Source organism: Epinephelus lanceolatus, chromosome 23 (genome assembly GCF_041903045.1).
Source record: "Epinephelus lanceolatus isolate andai-2023 chromosome 23, ASM4190304v1, whole genome shotgun sequence".
In the NCBI taxonomy this organism is placed as follows: Eukaryota; Metazoa; Chordata; class Actinopteri; order Perciformes; family Serranidae; genus Epinephelus; species Epinephelus lanceolatus.
In genome coordinates this window covers 36211565-36232784 of record NC_135756.1, presented here as the reverse complement: position 1 = coordinate 36232784, position 21220 = coordinate 36211565, and the positions used below count along the sequence as shown (strand labels likewise).

At 39.8% G+C, this 21220-nt stretch overlaps 2 protein-coding genes across 17 annotated transcripts in view; one reads left to right on the top strand and one right to left on the bottom strand.

Moving 5' to 3' along the window:
- Positions 1-21220, top strand: part of LOC117245778 (pleckstrin homology domain-containing family A member 5-like) — a 623723-nt gene that overhangs the window by 119844 nt on the left and 482659 nt on the right. The window lies entirely within an intron of this gene.
- Positions 1521-20495, bottom strand: LOC144461817 (uncharacterized). Its single transcript, XM_078165488.1, has 3 exons — positions 20307-20495; positions 6343-7290; positions 1521-1649 (listed from the first exon to the last, which is right to left on the bottom strand). The coding sequence occupies exons 1-3, from the start codon at positions 20493-20495 to the stop codon at positions 1521-1523; spliced, it is 1266 nt and encodes a 421-aa protein (XP_078021614.1).

Genomic DNA, 21220 nt, shown 5'->3' with positions numbered 1-21220 from the left:
CCGTGTCTTTGTGAGACGCAGAAAGGGTGAACGGATGGATTCCACATGCCTGGTTCCCACTGTGAAGCATGGAGGAGGAGGTGTGATGGTGTGGGGGTGTTTTGCTGGTGACACTGTTGGGGATTTATTCAAAATTGAAGGCACACTGAACCAGCATGGCTACCACAGCATCCTGCAGCGACATGCCATCCCATCCGGTTTGCGTTTAGTTGGACAATCATTTATTTTTCAACAGGACAATGACCCCAAACACACCTCCAGGCTGTGTAAGGGCTATTTGACCAAGAAGGAGAGTGATGGAGTGCTGCAGCAGATGACCTCCACAGTCACCGGACCTGAACCCAATCGAGATGGTTTGGGGTGAGCTGGACCGCAGAGTGAAGGCAAAGGGGCCAACAAGTGCTAAACATCTCTGGGAACTCCTTCAAGACTGTTGGAAAACCATTTCAGGTGACTACCTCTTGAAGCTCATCGAGAGAATGCCAAGAGTGTGCAAAGCAGTAATCAGAGCAAAGGGTGGCTATTTTGAAGAAACTAGAATATACATAACTCCACATGTGTTCATTCATAGTTTTGATGCCTTCAGTGAGAATCTACAATGTAAATAGTCATGAAAATAAAGAAAATGCATTGAATGAGAAGGTGTGTCCAAACTTTTGGCCTGTACTGTATATATACATATGTATCACATTTTTCACGTCACTATATAACCGTTTAGACTAATCTCATGTTTAAGTCTATAAACACAATGATTGAACAAACATTACTATTTCTGCGTGCACGTTTTGTAATTAATAACATGGTTATCGTAGATCAGCTGGGCTAACCGTTAGCTGTTAGCTGTTAGCTGTTAGCCATTAGCTGTGACTGTAATAACTCAGTGTCAACCCCATGTTTTCTCTCTTCCATCTTATGTAAGAAACTCCATGGATATGATAAACACTCTTAAAGGCATTGACAATGTTGATGGGGAGATTATCATGGTTACTCTGGATGTTGAAAATTTATAAACCTGTATCCACCATGAAGATGGGCTTCAAGCACTCACCTACTTTATAAATAAACATGCTCCGCAGTCTTCACCCACCACACACTGTGTCAGAGAATTGGCTGAACTAGTCCTCCAATTTTTTCATGTTTGAGAGTGACTATTTTCTCCAAGTGCGTGGCACGGCGATGGGGAGTCGGATGGCTCCTAACTATGCTGGTCTATTTATGGGTTTATTTGAACAAGACATGGTTCCAACAATCCTTTCTTGTCCCACATTAAACTATGGCGACGTTATGTTGATGATATATTTTTATTGTGGATTGGAAGTGAACAAGATCTGAATGAATTCTTCCGATGGATTAATAGTTGTAATCAATCATGAAAATTCACAATGTCGTTCAACAGGAGAGAAATTAATTATCTCGATATTTTGATTACAAGAGAGGAGACATGTTTCAAAACAACTGTATATAAAAAACCCACGGACAGAAATGCACTATTAAGAGCCGACAGTTTCCATCCACCTTCTTTAAAACAGAGCCTCCCCATCAGCCAACATAACCACATTCGGAGACTGGGCAGCGAGGACGCAGACTATGAACAACAAGCGGACCTTCTGGATACGCGCTTTAAAGAAAGAGGCTATCCACAGGACTGGCTGAGACAAGCACGGGAAAGATTTAAGAATATAACACACGATCAGTGCCTGCAATCCACAAGGAATAACTCCTCCAACAACAGTCCTGTATGCATCCTACAATACTCGACTCTAGGAAGGGAGTTTGAACAAGTTATAAAAAAACATTGGTATCTCCTGAGCAGTGATCCAAAGTTATCTACAACGTTCAAAGACATGCCCAGAGTGGTATACAAACGCCCCCCTAACATCAGACAGATTGTTGTAAAATCAGATCTTCTCCCCCAAAGACAAGAAACTTTTTTCAAACGTGTTCAAACGCACCACGAAGAGCCACACTTTTACGCATCCCCTCACGGGGAAGCGTTTTGACATTAAAGACATTATCACCTGCGCCAATACTAATGTAGTATAGTTGCTTAAATGTCCGTGTGGTTTGGGATATGTGGGGAAAACGAATCGAGCATTAAAAACACGCATCGCAGAACACAGATGCAGCATACGCAATCAGGAACCCAAGAGTCCAGTGGCTATGCATTTTCTGCAGGCGAAACACATCGTGGCATCCCTCACATACCAAGGAATTGAACACGTAAAACGTCCAAGACGAGGAGGAGACACAAACAGACTGTTGTTACAACGAGGATCCTTTTGGATTTTTACATTGGATACCCTGTCCCCCAAAGGCATGAATGAGGACTTCCCCATTCATCATTTTCTGTAGTTGATAATTGTTAACACCTGTTGTGATATAGTATTTTTAACCTGATGTTGCCTAATATATTTTTGATATTGTTATCATCAGTGAGTAATTGTGTACGTTTACAATAGCCTAAGTATAATTTCAATTTCAATTTAAATTTTATTTATAAAGCCCAATATCACAAATCACAAGTTGCCTCACAGGGCTTTACAGCATACAACATCCCTCTGTCCTTTGCACCCTCACAGCGGATAAGGAAAAACTCCCCAAAAAAACCCCTTTAACGGGGGGAAAAAACAGTAGAAACCTCAGGAAGAGCAACTGAGGAGGGATCCCTCTTCCAGGATGGACAGACGTGCAATAGATGTCGTACAGAACAGATCAGCATAATAAATTAACAGTAATCCGTATGACACAATGAGACAGAAAGAGAGAGAGAGAGAGAGAGAGAGAGAGAGAGAGAGATGCAGGACAGACGGTAATGACAGTAGCTTACAACAACATTAATGAAAGTAATAATATTATAATTATAGTTCTGGCTACTGTGATACAATATGTTGAAAGTACATATTAATATCTGACAGTATACATATGTGACAATAATCATATGTGTATAATAACAGTAGAAGTATGACTGATGATGACAGCAGCAGCAGGAGGCATCTGGCAGGACCACGGAAGCAGCACAACCACACACGCCACACTATCCAGGCACTGTTGTGATATAAGTTAACCTGACAGACAGTGGAGCAAAAAGGCTCCGGAGAAGAAGCCGAGTTAGTGACATCCAGAATGGCCGAGTTAGCAAGATGCAGTAATAGGATACAAGAGAGAGAGAGAAAAGGAGAGAAGGTGCCCGGTGTATTATAGGGGGTCCTCCAGCAGACTGGGCTTAAGTCAGCCTAACTAGGGGCTGGTACAAGGCAAGCCTGAGCCAGCCCTAACTATAAGCTTTATCAAAAATCTTAAGTCTAGTCTTAAATGTGGAGATGGTGTCTGTCTCCCGGACCGTAACAGGAAGATGATTCCACAGGAGAGGAGCCTGATAGCTGAAGGCTCTGGCTCCTGATCTACTTTTGGAGACTTTAGGGACCACGAGTAACCCTGCATTCTCAGAGCACAGTGTTCTGGTGGGATAATATGGCACTATGAGCTCTCTAAGATATGACGGAGCTTGACCATTTAGAGCTTTATAAGTTAACAGTAGGATTTTAAATTCAATTCTGGATTTTACAGGGAGCCAGTGCAGAGAAGCTAAAACAGGAGAAATATCATCTCGTTTCTTAGTTCCTGTTAGTACACGTGCTGCTGCATTCTGAATTAGCTGGAGAGTTTTTAAGGACTTACTAGAGCTACCTGATAATAGAGAGTTACAGTAATCCAGCCTTGAGGTAACAAAAGCATGGACCAATTTTCCTGCATCTTTTCGGGTCAGAATAGGCCTAATTTTCGCAATATTACGCAGATGAAAAAATGCAGTCCGTGAGGTTTGTTTTAAATGAGAATTAAAAGACAAATCTTGATCAAATGTTACTCCGAGGTTTTTTACGGTAGTGCTAGAGGCCAGAGCAATGCCATCTAGAGAAACTATGTCATCAGATAAAGAGTCTCTGAGTTGTTTGGGGCCAAGAACAATAACTTCAGTTTTGTCTGAATTTAACATCAGGAAATTGGTGCTCATCCAGGTTTTTATGTCTTTAAGGCAATTATGAAGTTTAGTTAATTGATTACTTTCTTCTGGCTTCATCGATAAATACAACTGTGTATTATCACATAACACATAACAATGGAAATTTACAAAGTGATTTCTAATGATGTTCCCTAAAGGAAGCATATATAGAGTAAATAGGATTGGTCCGAGCACAGAACCTTGCGGAACTCCAAAACAAACTTTAGTACGTAAGGATGATTCATTATGAACGTGAACAAACTGAAAACGATCAGATAAATAAGATTTAAACCAGCTTAGTGAAGAACCTTTTAGGCCAATTAAGTGTTCCAGTCTCTGTAGCAGAATTTGATGGTCAGTAGTGTCAAACGCTGCACTAAGATCTAATAAAACAAGTACAGAGACGAGTCCTTTGTCCGAAGTAATCAGAAGGTCATTTGTAATTTTAACTAGTGCTGTCTCAGTGCTATGATGCACTCTAAATCCTGACTGAAATTCTTCAAATAAATTATTATGGAGAAAATCACACAGCTGGTCTGCGACTACTTTCTCAAGGATCTTTGAAAGAAAGGGAAGATTAGATATTGGTCTATAGTTGGCTAACACCTCTGGATCCAGGGTGGGCTTTTTTAGGAGAGGTTTAATTACAGCTACCTTAAAAGACTGTGGTACATAGCCTGTTAATAAGGATATATTGATCATATCTAATATATGAGTGTTAACTGAAGGTAAGACCTCCTTAAGTAGCCTAGTTGGGATGGGGTCTAAGAGACACGTTGATAATTTAGATGAAGAAATCACTGCGGTCAGTTCTTGAAGAGAAATTGCGGAGAAGCAATCTAATTATATATTAGGTCTTACAGTTGTGTTTGCGGTTAGATAGGTACTATCTGAGGACAGAAGGTCATGAATTTTGCCTCTAATAGTTAGAATTTTGTCATTAAAAAAGCTCATAAAATCATTACTGCTAAGGGCTAAAGGAATACAAGGCTCAATAGAGCTCTGACTCTCAGTCAGCCTGGCTACAGTGCTGAAAAGAAACCTGGGGTTGTTCTTGTTTTCTTCTATTAGTGCTGAGTAATAGTTTGCTCTGGCATTGCGGAGGCCCCTCTTATACGTTTTGAGACTGTCTGCCCAGATTCTCCCAGTTTGGTTAATCACCAATTCCTTTCAAATTTTTGCGATATTTGTTTTAACTTACAGGTTTGAGAGTTATACCAAGGAGCGAACTTTCTTTGCTTTGTTAACTTCTTTTTAAGAGGAGCTACAGAGTCGAGTGTTGTTCGCAACGAGCCTATGGCGCTATCGACAAGATGATCAATTCAGGAGAGGTTAAAGTCGGTACGGGAAACCTCTGTTACTGAAGGACATGGTATTGAATTTAACGACGGAGTAATCATTTCCTTAAATTTTGCAACAGCACTATCTGATAAACATCTAGTATACTAACTGTTGCTGAGTGGCGTGTAATTGAGTAAAAAGAAATCAAAAGTAATCAAATAATGATCCGATAGCGAGGGATTCTATCAATTTCAATTCCAGGATATGGTTAAAACAGTGAGTGGGTTCATGTACACCCTGACTGAAGCCAATGGAGTCTAATAATGAGATAAACGTGGTAGCCAGGGAGTCATTATCAACGTCGACATGAATGTTAAAATCGCCTACAATAATAACTTTATCTGATTTAAGAACTAAACTGGATAAAAACTCTGAGAATTCAGAAACAAATTCAGAATACGGGCCAGGAGCACGGTACACTATAACAAATAAAAGTGGCTGTGAGGTTTTCCAGGTCGGATGTAAAAGACTAAGAACAAGACTTTCAAATGAATTATAATCTAGTTTAGGTTTAGGGCTGATTAACAGACTAGAGTTAAAAATGGCTGCAACTCCCCCTCCTCGGCCGCTGCCTCGAGGAATGTGGGTATTATTATGACTGGGAGGAGTGGATTCATTTAGACTAACATATTCATCTGGGCACAGCCAAGTTTCAGTGAGACTGAGTAAATCAATATGATTATCTGATATTAATTCGTTTACTAACACTGCTTTAGACGATAGAGACCTGATATTTAACAGTCCGCATTTAATTCTCCTGTTTTGTCTTTCTGTCATAGAAGAGGTTTTAATTTTATGAGGTTGTTATGCACAACTCCTCTTTGTTTAATTTTGGATTTAAATAATTTAGGTAGTCAGGGGACAGACACCGTTTGTATAAAACTATGAAAACTATGGCTGGGTAACTGAACTAGAAGCTCAGAGAGGCGTATAGGACTGCGACTCTGAGTCCTGATCTCAACTCTGGGTTGTCAGGGATTTTAATTACTAATAAAATTTGCCAGGTTCCTAGAAATAAACGCAGCTCCATCCAAAGTGGGATGAATGCCGTCTCTCCTAATAAGACCAGGTTTTCCCCAGAAAGTTTGCCAATTATTAACGAAACCCACATTGTTTGCTGGACACCACCTGGACAGCCAGCGATTAAATGATGACATGCAGCTAAACATGTCATCAGTGGTCAGATTTGGGAAGGGTCCAGAGAAAACTACGGAGTCCGACATCGTTTTTGTGTATTCACACACCGAGGCAATATTAATTTTAGTGACCTCCGATTGGCGTAACTGGGTGTCACTGCCGCCGACGTGAATAGCAATCTTACTGAATCTACGTTTAGCTTTAGCCAGCAGTTTTAAATTTGATTCAGTGTCGTCCGCTCTGGCCCCAGGGATACATTTGACTATGGCCGCTCGTGTTGCTAACTTCACGTTCCTCAGAATAGAGCTGCCAATAACCAGAGTTTTATCCTCAGCGGGTGTGTCGCTGAGTGGGGAAAAGCGGTTGGAAACGTGAACAGGCTGGTGGTGAGCCGTGGGCTTCGGCTTGGAGCTACGCCTCTCGCGAACGGTTACCCAGCCTCCCAGCTGAACAGGTGTAACCGGAGGACCGCTAGCAGAGGCTATGCTATGTGGCTCCGCAACGGCTACAGGGAACTGGCTAACTACCGCAGCTACTGAATGGTTTTCCATGGTGCGGAGCCACGCTTCTAATTCACTAAGCCTCGCCTCCAACGCAGCAAATAAGCTACACTTGTTACAATTACCACTGTCGCTAAAGGAGGCAGAGGCATAGCTAAACATTTGGCACACCGAGCAAGAAAGAGCAGAAGGAGAAGCCATCGCTAACTGTAAAGCTAATGTAGCTAACAAGGCTAGTAACGTGCAAACAACAGCTAAGAGATTAGCAGGGAAGTCGTAAAAAGGAGGAGAGCTATAAGTGCTTAAACAGAACTAGTGTGGGTTAAGACTTGAAGTAGATGTTAAAGCAACTGAAGTGAGAAAGCAGAAACCAGGCTAGTAGAATTCACTAGAGCAGTACAAAGACGCTGTCACAGAAACACCGGAAATGACACAACTCGCTTACCGCAATACGTCAGCACGTCAATGAATGTGTAAATATTTTTGTGAATGACCACCCATGATTTATGACGTCACCAGTGGGTGTCTACATATATGGGTGAAAAACACATTACTTGTAAGATGACCTGATGAAGAGCTGACACGCTCGAAACGTTGTCTAACTAGTAAAGATTTTTGGAGCATAATGAGAGTGTGCGGGCTCTTTCTCTCTTTTTTCTAAAGTTTTTCATTCAGCCCAGAACCCAAACTAAGTGATGTGCGTATATTTCTACATTTTTCACAGTTATCTATATAAAATACACAGACTAACTAACTAACTAACTGATTGACTAACATAAACAATTGAAAATTGAAAAAAATAAGCTTGCACCGTTAGCTCCAGTAAGGGAAAGCATGAGGGAAAGTGGCTGACCGGAAGTCACGCACAAAGACACGGAAGTTGATCACTATTTACTTCCGTGTTTGAAAATAAGGTGGATAGAGTAGCTCTGTTGTGTGGCAATCAGTGACATGTACTGTGTGTTATTTAGCTGTGTGAGAATAACTGAGGCAAACACAGCAGCAGCTCCCAACACTCATCTGCTCATATCTCGTCAGCACCCCTGGAGACACACACACACACACACACACACACACACACACACAGCGACACACACACACACACACACACACACACACACACACATTGATGTGTCAGACCTCTGGCTTGGATTCAAGGGGATGATTACAGGAAAGAGCTTTTTGGCTCTGAATGCTGAATTCAATTTGATTGCACTGCCTCTTCCTCAACTGGAAGTCAAGAGAAAGCCTGTTGTGTGTGTGTGTGTGTGTGTGTGTGTGTGTGTGTGTGTGTGTGTGTGTGTGTGTGTCTGTGTCTGTGTGTGTGTGTGTGCATGTGTGTGCAGGAGTTGCCATGGCAATGTGGGAGGAAGGGGTGTCAGAGTGTATGCTGAAGATTTGTAAGGGTGATATGTTCCAGACTGACAAAAGGTGCAGACAGTTACACATCATCTTCATCATCAGCAGCAAAAATACAGATCATTGAACATTTGATAATGTCTCACTACACAATATGCATCATGATACACTCAGTAGAGGCCATGAAAAGACTGATAATACTATTTGAATGAGTGCAGTTGTCCTTGAGATCATCAGGGTGTTTTAAAATGTGAACAGTGTTTTTCATGCTTAAAATGACGTGGAAATAGTTTCAGGACACAGCTTTTTTTTTTTACGAGCAATGTATTTTAGGAGGTCTAATGATTAAGGATGAAAACAAAAATGAAATTACTAATACTGTTGGAATCTAAGCCTCAACACGGGGCAGCATTTGTTGTGATCAAACCTTGTAACAGGCCTCCAGTTAATGTATCAAAATGGCCATTGGAAATAATTAATACTTGTGCAGGTGCAGATCTGAGGAGACTGGTTGCCCAGTGTCTTTGCAGAATTATACGTTGGGGTGCTAACTCGACTTGGTTCTTCCTGTTGTGGGAAAGTTAGTTGGAAACCTCATGTTGGTACAATAACTTTGACACATTGAGAGCTCCTGCTGTGAGCATCCAGTAGAGAGAGAATGGGGGAAGGGCATAGCAGGCTGTCCTGTGTGATTTCCTACCTCTTCAAAGGTTTAGGAGCAGAGAGCCTGTCAGCGGCTTAGGAGAAAGAGCCAAGAGTCTGCTAGAGAGCAGAAACTTCTCTTGAAGTTGGCTTGTGACATCACAGGGTCACATGTCACTGTGGCAGTAGCGTCCAATCAAGTTTAAAGACTGGTCCCTCACTTAGGTGTGACAATGATCCTGTGGAGATGAATGCTGTCCTTTGTTTGGTGAACAAATAACATGCGGTCTTGGCCACCATTTCAGATGGCAAGACCCAGAGGAAAAGCCTTCACATGTCCAGTTTAGATCTGCACAAACGACAAACCATCTGTGGTCCAGTGAATCCCAATAATACATTGTGGCCAAATTGTTTTGAGGATAGTCAGTTGTGTGTGTAATGTGAATTCATGGATATTAAATGTCCATCTGCAATTTTCTGTAGTGGTCCCAGTAATATTTGTTCTTTAAGTGTAGCCTCCTGAATATCACATGAAGGTTAAACTATGTTTGAGACTGAGACCACAAAAACTAAAATAAGATTATGCTGGTAAAATATTATTTACAAGTCAAAAAAGTGCTGTGCACACCAAAACAGTCTTAAACAGGTGCGTAGGTGGGGCAAACAATTAATCAAAAAGGAGAACACCTGCCGCACACTGTTTGCACTTGCAGAAAAAGGTTAAATTTATTAGACTACAACGTTTTGGTCATGGACCTTCATCAGGTAGATGCTGACAGAGAGAAAACACAGTTCATTTAAACTGGAGGCAAAGTCCACAATAACCCACATCTGAGTCTCATTAGTGGTCAACAAAACATTATTTACACAAATGTCGATCTCTTTCTTATGAAGGACGATGCGGGCCATGTTATAAAAAATGTCTGTACCCACAATGAAACATTTTGGAAAGTCATCCAGGAGTTGGATGATTTTCATAAATCCTAAATCTACGAGAATAAAGTCATACATCTAAGAGAATAAAGTCATAATATTATGAGAATAAAATCATAAATCTCTGAGAATAAAGTCATCAAGAGAATAAAGTCGAAAATCTACGGGGATAAATCAGTAAATTTACAAGAGTAAAGTCATAAATCTATGAGAAAAAAGTCAGTAAGAGAATTAAGTAGTAAATCTACGAGAATAAAGTCATAAATCTCCAAGAATAAAGTTGTAAATCTCCAAGAATAAAGTTGTAAATCTAGAAGAATAAAGTTGTAAATCTATGAGAAAAAAAAGTCATTAAGAGAATAAAGTCATAAATCTGGGAGGATAAGGTCATTAATCTATGAGAATGAAGTCCTAAATCTATGAGAATAAAGTAATACATTTACAAGAAAGTCGTAAATTTACGAGAATAAAGTCATAAATCTATGAGAATAGTTATTAATCTACAAAAATAGTCATAAATCTATAAGAATAAAGTCGTTAGTCTATGAGAATAAAGTCATAATATTATGAGAATAAAATTTAAATCTACCAAAATATAGTTCTAAATCTACAAGAATAAAGTTGAGAAATTACAAGATTAAACTCATAATTTTAGGAGAAATAAAAAGTCACAGATTAAGATTGGAAAATTGGGTAACATGGTATAAAAAGTGACAAAGTGTGTACAAACAGTGTTGGGGGTGACAGTAATATACGGTTTAGCAGTAATTAAGTAATATAATGTGTTACCAACAAGATTACAGGTGCTTTTATTACATTTGCAATGTCACATAACGCGTTACCAAACAAAAACTTATTGTTTGAATTTTTCATTCATCCACACTGATCCACACTGCTCCACTGCCGCCAGTACGCCACCAGAAAAAATATCCTCTTAAGGTTGTTGTATCATATTACAGACTATATTATAGAAGGGTGCTGCAGATGATCGCACATCTGGGTGAGGAGTTTAATCTCACAATATTTTACTTTATTCTTGTAGATTTACGACTTCTCCAAAATAAATTCTTAAACATGGCCCTGAACCTCCTTTGTGCTTCCTGTTTCTGAAGCATGTAAAAAAAAATAAAAAATAAAAAAAATAACTGTAGTAATTAATCCCCTCTCACAAACTTTTATAAGACAGCCAATCCTTTTTATATAATTTATTTTGATTATTTTACTTTATCAGTATATGTGGCAGTCACGTTCTCATGTATTGTTATGAACTAATATTGTGTTTTAGAGAAGTCTGTTTGAACTTCTGTACTGATAACGTCAGAAAGTAATTCCTTACATTTCACCAGTGTAAACACTATAGTTTCACAACTAAATCACCATCTGCAAAAGTTACATTTGCACATTATTATGTAGTGGACATGTTACATTTTAATATCTCTGTGGGTAACATTAGGTGTGGTTAGTTTTAGGTCCCAAATCCACTTGGTTCTAGCTAGGAAAAGATCATGTTTGGGCCTAAAATACCCAGTTTGGGGGGCAAAATTCCAGCAGGAAAAGCAGCAATGTCGACTGGCAAAACACACGATTTGAGCCTTAAAGCCAATGGATAGGCAGCAGTGACTTGCTAAAACAAACCTGGTTTTGTTGTTGGTTGGTCTCAAGTCGTGGTCTGCAGCTTGGCAACTATGTCTGCAGGGAAAAGAATTTTGTTTTCATTAGTGATTTTTTTTATTGTGGTGGCAAAGATGTGATCAGTGGAAACACGATGGTGCACTGGCTGGCCCCACTTTTCTGTGGTCCAAAACAGATGGCTCTCTTCTTTTTCTTCGGCAGTTTTGGCAGTGCCTTTCCCGGAGCCCTCTTCTGATGACAGTAGTGATCATGTTGGTATAATGCTACAATTACAGCTACAAATGACATAAATTCATAAAGAGCAACGTTTGTAGAAAATAGTGTTTTTCATTATGCCACAGAGTTTTGTTAAGAGCTGGAGTTAGGAGAAAATTTGACAGAGGAGGCCACCTCGTAATTCTCTATGCAGACGAAACTCTGGTGACTTGAGAGAAACAGCTGCAGGATGAGCTATTAGCTGCTGTCAGCCTGCTGTACTGAAACAGCTTGTAAGCACTGAGTATATGCTACAGTATAAGGCAGTTAGTTGAGTCATTGTGCCAATGGTTAAATGTGAGGATTTGCCTCTTTTGTCAGTTGGATATTGTAAATTGAATATCTGGGATTCGTTCCAACAAAACAAGCAAACTGCAAATACCATCTTGGTCTCTGGAAAATAATAAATTGATTAATCAAAAATGAATTACCTAAAGATTAATCACTTAGTTGCAGCTGCACAACAATAAAATTAGCTATTATGAGTTTTGTTAGTAAAGAAATCATGACCTGCAATTTCAGTATCTTCTAAAACCAAAAGAATCTGTCTGAAAGTGGCCATTTTGTCAGCCAAGGACAGAACTTAATTATTGTTTGTTAAAAAAGAAGCAAAAAGTCTCTGTATATGTCAAAACCACATGATTTTTCCCTGGATTATCCTTCTAATACCTTTACCTATAAAATATCACTTTTGTGTACTTTAAATTAATTATATACAACTGTTTAACTGGTGTGAGATGAATGTGTTGGACTTCACCCTAATGAAGTGGAAGTCCTGTGTACCTCCATCTTGCATTCATTGGATTCAAGACATACTATTCTTTCTTAAATTTGAGAAAATAAGACTGTCTCTCCAAAGAAGGTCTAATGCATTTGTCAAGGTTTGGGGACCTTTTCTCACATATATAAAGAATGCTAAGTGCTAAGTTTTCTGATAGTCCAACATAATTCATTGTTTAGGGGGGAAGGAGTGGCTACTTGTTTTTTTTGTTTTTTTTTTGCCTCCTCTTGTTTTTGTGATTTGCTTTTTACACACACAGATTTTTGAGACAAACTTTCCGCCGGTCCGAATGAAAATGCACTCGTATCACTCGGCCATCTTCGGATAGCGCGTGATCACCCAGCTGATGACGTTATTTCCGCATGTGAAAGTAAGAGCACGCAGTCTTTCTATGAGCTGTTTTTTGTTGTTGTTTTTTTAATAATAATCAGCGATAAGTAACGTGCATTCATTGTTTTATGTTAATGTCATACAGTGAGTATTAGTGTGTTTATTTGTTCTATGTATCTGGCACACACTTTTGTATACATTTCTGTTTGAGTATGAAAGGCAAGCCAACTCATCCTTTATATTTTTCATTTCAAGTAGGATTAAAGTCACAAAGCACTTCACATCTTATTATTAGTGTAGCCTACTCTTACTAATGTAGTTGTAATGTCTGTGCTGACCGCACCGCTGACCGCACCGTGTTTAGTTACATCGTTTCAGTGAGATTACGTTAACTATTGTAAGATATGACAAGTGGCAACACCCTGGTTAAGGTCTTTGATAGAACAGCTGTTGGTGTTGGTAGCTCTTTTTGTTTAGAAATGTAATATTGTAGTTAGGGACCTCGGCCAAAGGACGAAGTCCCTCTTGTTTTTAGTGCATTTATTATTATTATTATTATTATTATTATTATTATTATTCTTTCTCCCGCTTCTTTGAACCGCAATTTGACCCCCTAAACATGCTCGAAAACTCCCCAAAATTGGCACACATGTCAGGACTGGTGAAAAATTTTAGGAAATAAAAAAATTAATCCGAAAAGTGCCAAAATGGCCTCTCTAGTGCCACCTAGCCGTTTAGGCACACTAAAATGGGTGCTGCAGCTTGTAGGAATGACGTAGAAAGATCAAACCAAAACTGGCGTGTTCGACTCATGGAGACCTACAAATCACGTGCTTGCACCTCTGGCCTAAACCCAACAGGAAGTGAGCTATTTCCCTTTCAAAGTAAGATTTCGCCTCAAAAATGCTCTTTTTCAAAATTCCTTAAAAAATCAACTCCTCCTACACCGTTTATCGTATCGGCTTCAAACTCACACAAACGACAGATCAACTCGTCCTAATCAGATAATCTGTATAACTTTGTCATTACTCGAATGGTTTGGATTTAATGGCGTCTTCCTGGTGATGTCTTACAAAAGCTCCTGACGATTTTGCACCACCTAGACACACTAAAAATGCCCGCTGTGACTGGTAGGAATCCCATAGAAAAACCAAACCAAAACTGGCTCGTTCGTCTCACCAAGACCTACAAATTACGTGCTATAACCACTGACCTAAATCCAACAGTAAGTGCGCTATTGCCCTTTCAAAGTAAGATGACATTTTTCACAAATTCTCTCTCTCAAAAAATATTTGCTCCTACACCGTTTATCATAACTGCTTCAAACTTGCACACATTACAGCTCTACCCCTGGTGAACATGACTTGTGAAGGACTTTGTCATTACTCAAACGGTTTGGATTTTAGAAGCGTTCTAAGGTGCAGGACACAAATCCTCATGATGATCTCTGTAAGACAAGATGAGGGCCAACACATCGTAAACTTGTGACTAAGGTCACATTTTTGAGTCCATAGACATAAAAGCTTTATATTTCTGCATTCAGAACAAGTTTATCTATCTGGTGATGCCTTCAGATTGAAGATCGGACCCACGGTTTGGGAACTGGAAGGACTAGTTCGAGAAACTTTCAACCCATTTTGTTCTCACCTAATCTCAGCTGTGGCTGTCATTAATTAGCATTAGAAAAGCTTGTGTGTGTGTGTGTGTGTGTGTGTGTGTGTGTTTTTGTTACAACAACATTAATTAAAGTAATAATATTATAATTATAATTCTGGCTATTGTGGTACAATATGTTGAAAGTATATATTAATATCTGATGGTATACATATGTGACAATAATCATATGTGTATAATAACAGTAGAAGTATGACACACAGAAACAGACACAGACACACACACACGCAGACAAACACCACACACACATGCTTGTGTGTGTCTTTTTTTGCCGTGGTGCTATTTATTTTTAGAAGCTAAATCATTTAGGCTGTTTGCAAAATTGTATCGCGCTTGATGTGAATTAAACAGGCAGTTATGTCGAAATTTCGCCTCTGGACAGGCATGTCATCATTGAAATGGATCACATAATGTTGTGGTGGTGACTTTAAAACTTCAGCATAGAGGATTTTTATTGCAACTTTCGAGCCTCTACTGCTCCGTCTGTGCTCTGTGTCCCAATGTGACATGATGTGAAAACATGCACAGGCATCAGTGTTGATTGGCTATCACTTGTGTCAGAGGGGGCTGTAGGCGGGACATTCAGTGTTGCCAATTTAGCGACTTTGTGGCTATATTTAGCGACTTTGTGTCTATATTTAGCGACTTTTCAGACCCCTCTAGTGACTCTTTTTCAAAAAAGCGACTAGCGACAAATCTAGCAACTGGAGACTCTGTTGTGAGAGCACCTATCATTCTTATTCCTCTCAACGAGCAGCGGATGCTGCCGTGGACTCCTCTCTCCCCCCAAAGCACTCACAGCCGGCCCAGTCCTCCCTCCCAGCAACACTCAGAGCAGGAGATGTTAACCCCTCCACGTCCAGACTGCAAGTGAATCGCGCATGCGCGGAACCGCCGCTGGCTGATCCCCATAGATTATAGATATATATATGTAGATGCCGCATTCAACGGTGCTCCTCATTGGAGCAATACGTCAACGCGGCCGCCATCTTGCCCAGGTGGAGCCGCGCTGCCTAATGCACGTATGTCTATTGAGGCAGGAGATTATTTATGATTAAAATCATCATTACTCGCTGAATTCTCAACCGATTTTCTCAACCGGTTTGGTTTTTTACAATTGTCAGACAGTAGTTATGATACAGGATACTTGGTTAAATAAAAAATGCAGTTCATACCAAAATATTTGATCTTATGTAGATAAAGTAACAGTAATAGTTCTACAACACATTTAAACTAAACTTTCCCCATGTAATAAATATTCTTTTTTCTTACTAGATGTACAATACCCACCATAATGTCATTTAATTATTAATTTTGACTATAAATGTTGATTCACATTTCACACAATGTGCAAAAAATAGTGTATCAGCAGGGTTGTGCCGAGCTGCAGTGCAGATTCTGATGAACAAATATTGGTTTTGTACAAATGAAAATAAATGACTTAGAGCTGCATGTTTACACAAAATTTTGCTTTAATCTCATATGTATAACACCACAGTGCTCACGGGAGCCTGGACACAGAACTATTTACATTATTAGGTCATATTTACAAAAAATACAGTGTACAGTAGCTGGTATTATTTTTAGGAGTCTGCCCAGTCCTGTCGAAGTCCTCAGGTCTGAGGTGACAGCTGCAGATGACTGAGGAGTCACTCGGGACAAAGTCCTTTCTCCTCACTGCTGCTACCCATGCCCGTCTCCTATCTGTTTTTTTGGGAAACTACACACAAAATAAGTGTGTCAGAAAAACGCAGTTCCACATAATTTGTAGTTACAATTCAGGCCACAAGTTAACTACTAACGTTATACTGCGTTATGTCACGTTGGTGCCATGAAACAGATAATTGACAATTTGGAATAACACATACACCGACATAGCTGTTTGACAAAGCATCATAATTTTATAAGTAATATTATATAAATGCTAACCTTTTTTCTTTAAGTTGTGTGACATAGCGTTAGCTTAATTTGGCATTAGGACCAGATCAGGACAGTTACTTTACTTGATTAGCTTAAAAGAAGGATCATTTTTTGAGATATAGCCTATATCTCATTAAACATGTTCGTAACAGTAAAATATTGTAAAACAACTTCTTACCTATGGAATGTTATTCCCTTCTGCTTGGTTTTAACACTTCTTTCGTTCGTACACCCAAATGCAGAGCAAAAATGTGGCATTTTTGCCGAGTCTGACATGGGTCTGAACCGGTCAGAGCACCTAGGCAAGATGGCGGCGGTATTGACGCATCCCACAAGCCAGGGTGCGGCATCTATGTATATATATCTATGCCCATAGATATATATACGTAGATGCCGCATTCAACGGCGCTCCTCATTGGAGCGATACGTCAACGCGGCCGCCATCTTGCCCAGGTAGAGCCACGCTGCCTAATGCATGCATGTCTATTGAGGCAGGAGACTATTTATGATTAAAATCATCATTACTCGCTGAATTCTCAACCAATTTTCATGCAGTTTGGTTTGTTACAATTGTCAGATATGTAATTATGATACAGGATACTTGGTTAAATAAAAAATGCAGCTTTTCATACCAAAATATTTGATCCTATGTAGATAAAGTAACAGTAATAATTCTACAACACATTTAAACTAAACTTTCCCCATGTAATAAATATTATTTTTTCTTACTAGATGTACAATGCCCACCATGATGTTATTTAATTATTAATTTTGATTATAAATGTTTAATCACATTTTAAGTCACACAATGTGTAAAAAATAGTGTATCAGCAGGGTTGTGCCGAGCTGCAGTGTAGTTACACATTCTGATTAACAAATGTTGGTTTTGTACAAGTGAAAATAAATGACTTAGAGCTGCATGTTTACACAAAATTTTGCTTTAATCTCATATGTATAACACCATAGTGCTCATGGGAGCCTGGACACAGAACATTATTAGGTCATATTTACAAAAAATATATACAGTGTACAGTAGTATTATTTTTAGGAGTCCTTGCAGAGATGCTCAGGAAAATTGAAAACAGAAGGAGTCACACACACACACACACACACACACACACACACACACACACACACACACCTCCCTGAACACTCACACACGCCACATATACGCACATGCAAAAAACGGGCCACTAGATTTCTAAACAAGTTTTGCCTCTGACAACACACACACACACACACACACACACACACACAATCTCTCCCTGAACATTAGACACCACATATCACACATGCAAAAAAATGGAACAACACTAGATTTCAAAACAAGTTTTTCCATCTATATCAACACCAACATTAGCATTAGCATATAAACTAGCATTTATTTTATTTTCTTTGCAACAATGACTTGCAAACCTCAATATGATTATAATCTGATTATTGTCCCATATGTATACTATCAGATATTAATATATACTTACCATATTGTACCACAATAGCCAGAATTATAATTATAATATTACTTTCATTAATGTTGTTGTAAGCTAATAACATTATCGTCTGTCCTGCATCTCTCTCTTTCTCTGTCTCCCCTTCTGTCTCATTGTGTCATACGGATTACCGTTAATGTATCATGTTGATCTGTTCTGTACATCATCTATTGCACATTTGTCGTCCTGGAAGAGGGATCCCTCCTCAGTTGCTCTTCCTGAGGTTTCTACTGTTTTTTTTCCCTGGTTAAAGGCAGTTTTTCTGCTGCTGCAAGGGTCCTAAGGACAGAGGGGATGTTGTATGCTGTAAAACCCTGTGAGGCAAATTGTATTTTCTGATATTGGACTTTATACATAAAATTGATTGATTGACGATTGATGTCGTCAGTAGTTTTGTTTTCAGAAGCCATCAAAGTTCTACTCCCAAGTCATGGCTTCATTGCCAAAAATGACCTTGCGTTCCATTGACATAATAGAACGCAACACTCACTGTCTACGTCAGCTGGACGCCGAAATAGCGTGAAGCTGAGGTCCCGAACAACGCTGCTTGCAGCTTTAATTGTATTGTTCATTGTTAATATGTAGATTGCGCTAAGCTAATGTTAGCTATTGAAATAGCATCTGCTGCCATGGCAACAGTAAACATTTATGTTGCGGGCTGGGCGGGTGAAAGCAGGGTGCAGCATTTTATACGTTGTAAATAGACCAGAAGTCAGTACCATCCATCCTGTAAAGAGGGCCACGGTAGAAGATGCTGGTGAATGACATCCAGACATCTCTCCACAACCTTTCAGTGCTAGTGTAATCAGTACAAAATTATGGGGTGTAAGATTTAGACATTTGCAGCACAGCATTTAAAAGACCATTTTATCATTAAACAATAATAGAAAATAAATACAGCTATTCATACAATATATTTGTATTCATAAGAATGAATAAAAATGCAAAATATAAGTGTACCTACATCTGATCTAACACATGCAGTCTCTGTTGTAACTGCTGGGTTTTCTAGTTTCAATAGGCTAGAGCTATAAGTCATGATGACACAAAAACACTTTGAGTAGATGGCGGTAGCAGGTCTGCTGGCAGGTCTGCTGGCCAAACAGAGAGAACTGCCAACTGATTATACATAGGCCTATAGAAAATACCAATTATGCTAAAAACAACAAATGGGGTGCATGATTACAATAAATGCAATGGTAAGTGAAACATGACACAAGTTATCTTTTACAGGTTGGATGGTACTGACTTCTGGTCTATTAACAATGTTTATACCATGGTCTGTGTAGTGGCCATCGAACCACAAAAAAGGCCACTAATGGGAATCAGAAGTCATTTCCAACGCGTGGTGTAGCCAAAAACGAGGTCTGCCATGACGTACCGTTCAATACTTTATTAAGTTTTGCAAAGATTAAAAACCATCTACAAAAACAGGTGTACTCGTTTAAATACCGAGCTGGTGTAAAACATACAAATTAACTCTATTGCACATACAGACCCACACGCACAGTTGAAAAACTGTATGGCTTCCCCTGACCTAATTTTCCATCAGTAGATCACCTGCGACTCCCATTGACCTCTGGGTCATCATTACTGATAGGAGCAGGCTCCACGATGTTCACAGGCCACTCTCTTTCATTTTTGAAAAGAAAGTCAGGGCCATGAATCCATCTGCTGCATACAAGAAAGTACTCAGCTTTCACACCTCGAGAGGCCTCATCCGCCGGGTTCTGCTTTGTGCCAACATACCTCCATTGCGAGACAGCAGTAGTTTCTCTTACGGCAGAAATCCTATTGGCTACAAAGGTGTGAAAGCGCTTTGTTTTGTTCCTGATGTATTTCAGCACTGTTGTGCTATCTGTCCAGAAAGTTGATGTTCTCAGCTCTAACTGCAGCTCTGCTCTCAGCAACTTATCGACTCTGACTGCAAGCAGAGCAGCTGTTAGTTCCATCCTTGCGATTGTAACCTTATTTACTGGAGCAACTCGTGCCTTTCCTAGCATGAAGGCTAGATGGGTCTCATTTCTTTCATTTTGCAGTCTCAGGTAGGACACTGTGCCATAACCATTTTCACAAGCATCTGAGAAGTGATGTAGTTGGGCACTGGTGATTTGTCCAAAATCTTTGGGTTTGATACATCTTGGCACACTGAACACACTGAGTTTTCGGAGGTCATCCAGCCACCCCACCCACTGCATCTGGTATGTATGTGGGATTTGATCATCCCAACCGAAGCTCAACCTGCAGAGGTTTTGCATCATCAACTTAGCAGATAGGGTGAAAGGTGCAAGAAAACCATACACTGAGCTCACCACGGACAAGATACCCCGTCTTGTGGGTGGCCTTTCCTCAAATGCTAACTTGAACTTGAAGGTGTCAGTTTCCACACACCACAGCAGTCCCAGAGTTCTTTCAACAGGGAGATTTTCTCGGTCCATATCAAGTTCCTTTACCTCCTTGGCCCTTTTTTCCACGTCAATGACCTGCTGTTGCTGATCCATTTTACCAGCTGAAATCCTCCCAAGTTGCATACAGCTGTCAGGTTTCTCACTAGGGCTTTGGCCTCTGTCTCTGAAGACAGGGACTTCAAGCAGTCATCCACGTAGAAATTGTGCTTGATGGTGTCAATCACATTTGCTGGAAAATTTGCTCTGTTGTCCTCAGCAGTTTTCCTTAGGGCAAAACTAGCACAGCTGGGCGATGATACTGCACCAAACAGATGAACAGTCATCCTGTATTCAGCTAGGTGTTGTGTCAGTTTGCCATCTGGCCACCACAGGAAACGTAGAAAATCTGTATCCTGTTTTGCGACCTTTACTTGGTGGTACATTGCTTGAATGTCAGCCATCACTGCCACTGTCTCTTGACGAAACCTTGTGAGGACTCCAAGCAAGGAATTTGTCAAATCAGGTCCCTGGAGTAGCTGAGTGTTCTGTGATGTTCCTTTAAAGCTGGCACCACAGTCAAACACCACTGTCAAGGTTCCCTTTTTAGGATGGTGCACACCATGATGAGGAATGTACCAGACCTTTCCTTCATCTCCTTTTAGTTGATGTTCTGGCACCCTTTATACGTAGCCTTTGTGTATGACGTCGTTCAAAAAATTCACATATTCCTCCTTAAATGTAGCAGTTTTCTGCAGTTTCCTTTTCAGACACAGTGCCCTTTGCTCAGCAACCTGGCGATTGTTGGGCATAATGACATCATCATTTCTGAAAGGTAATCT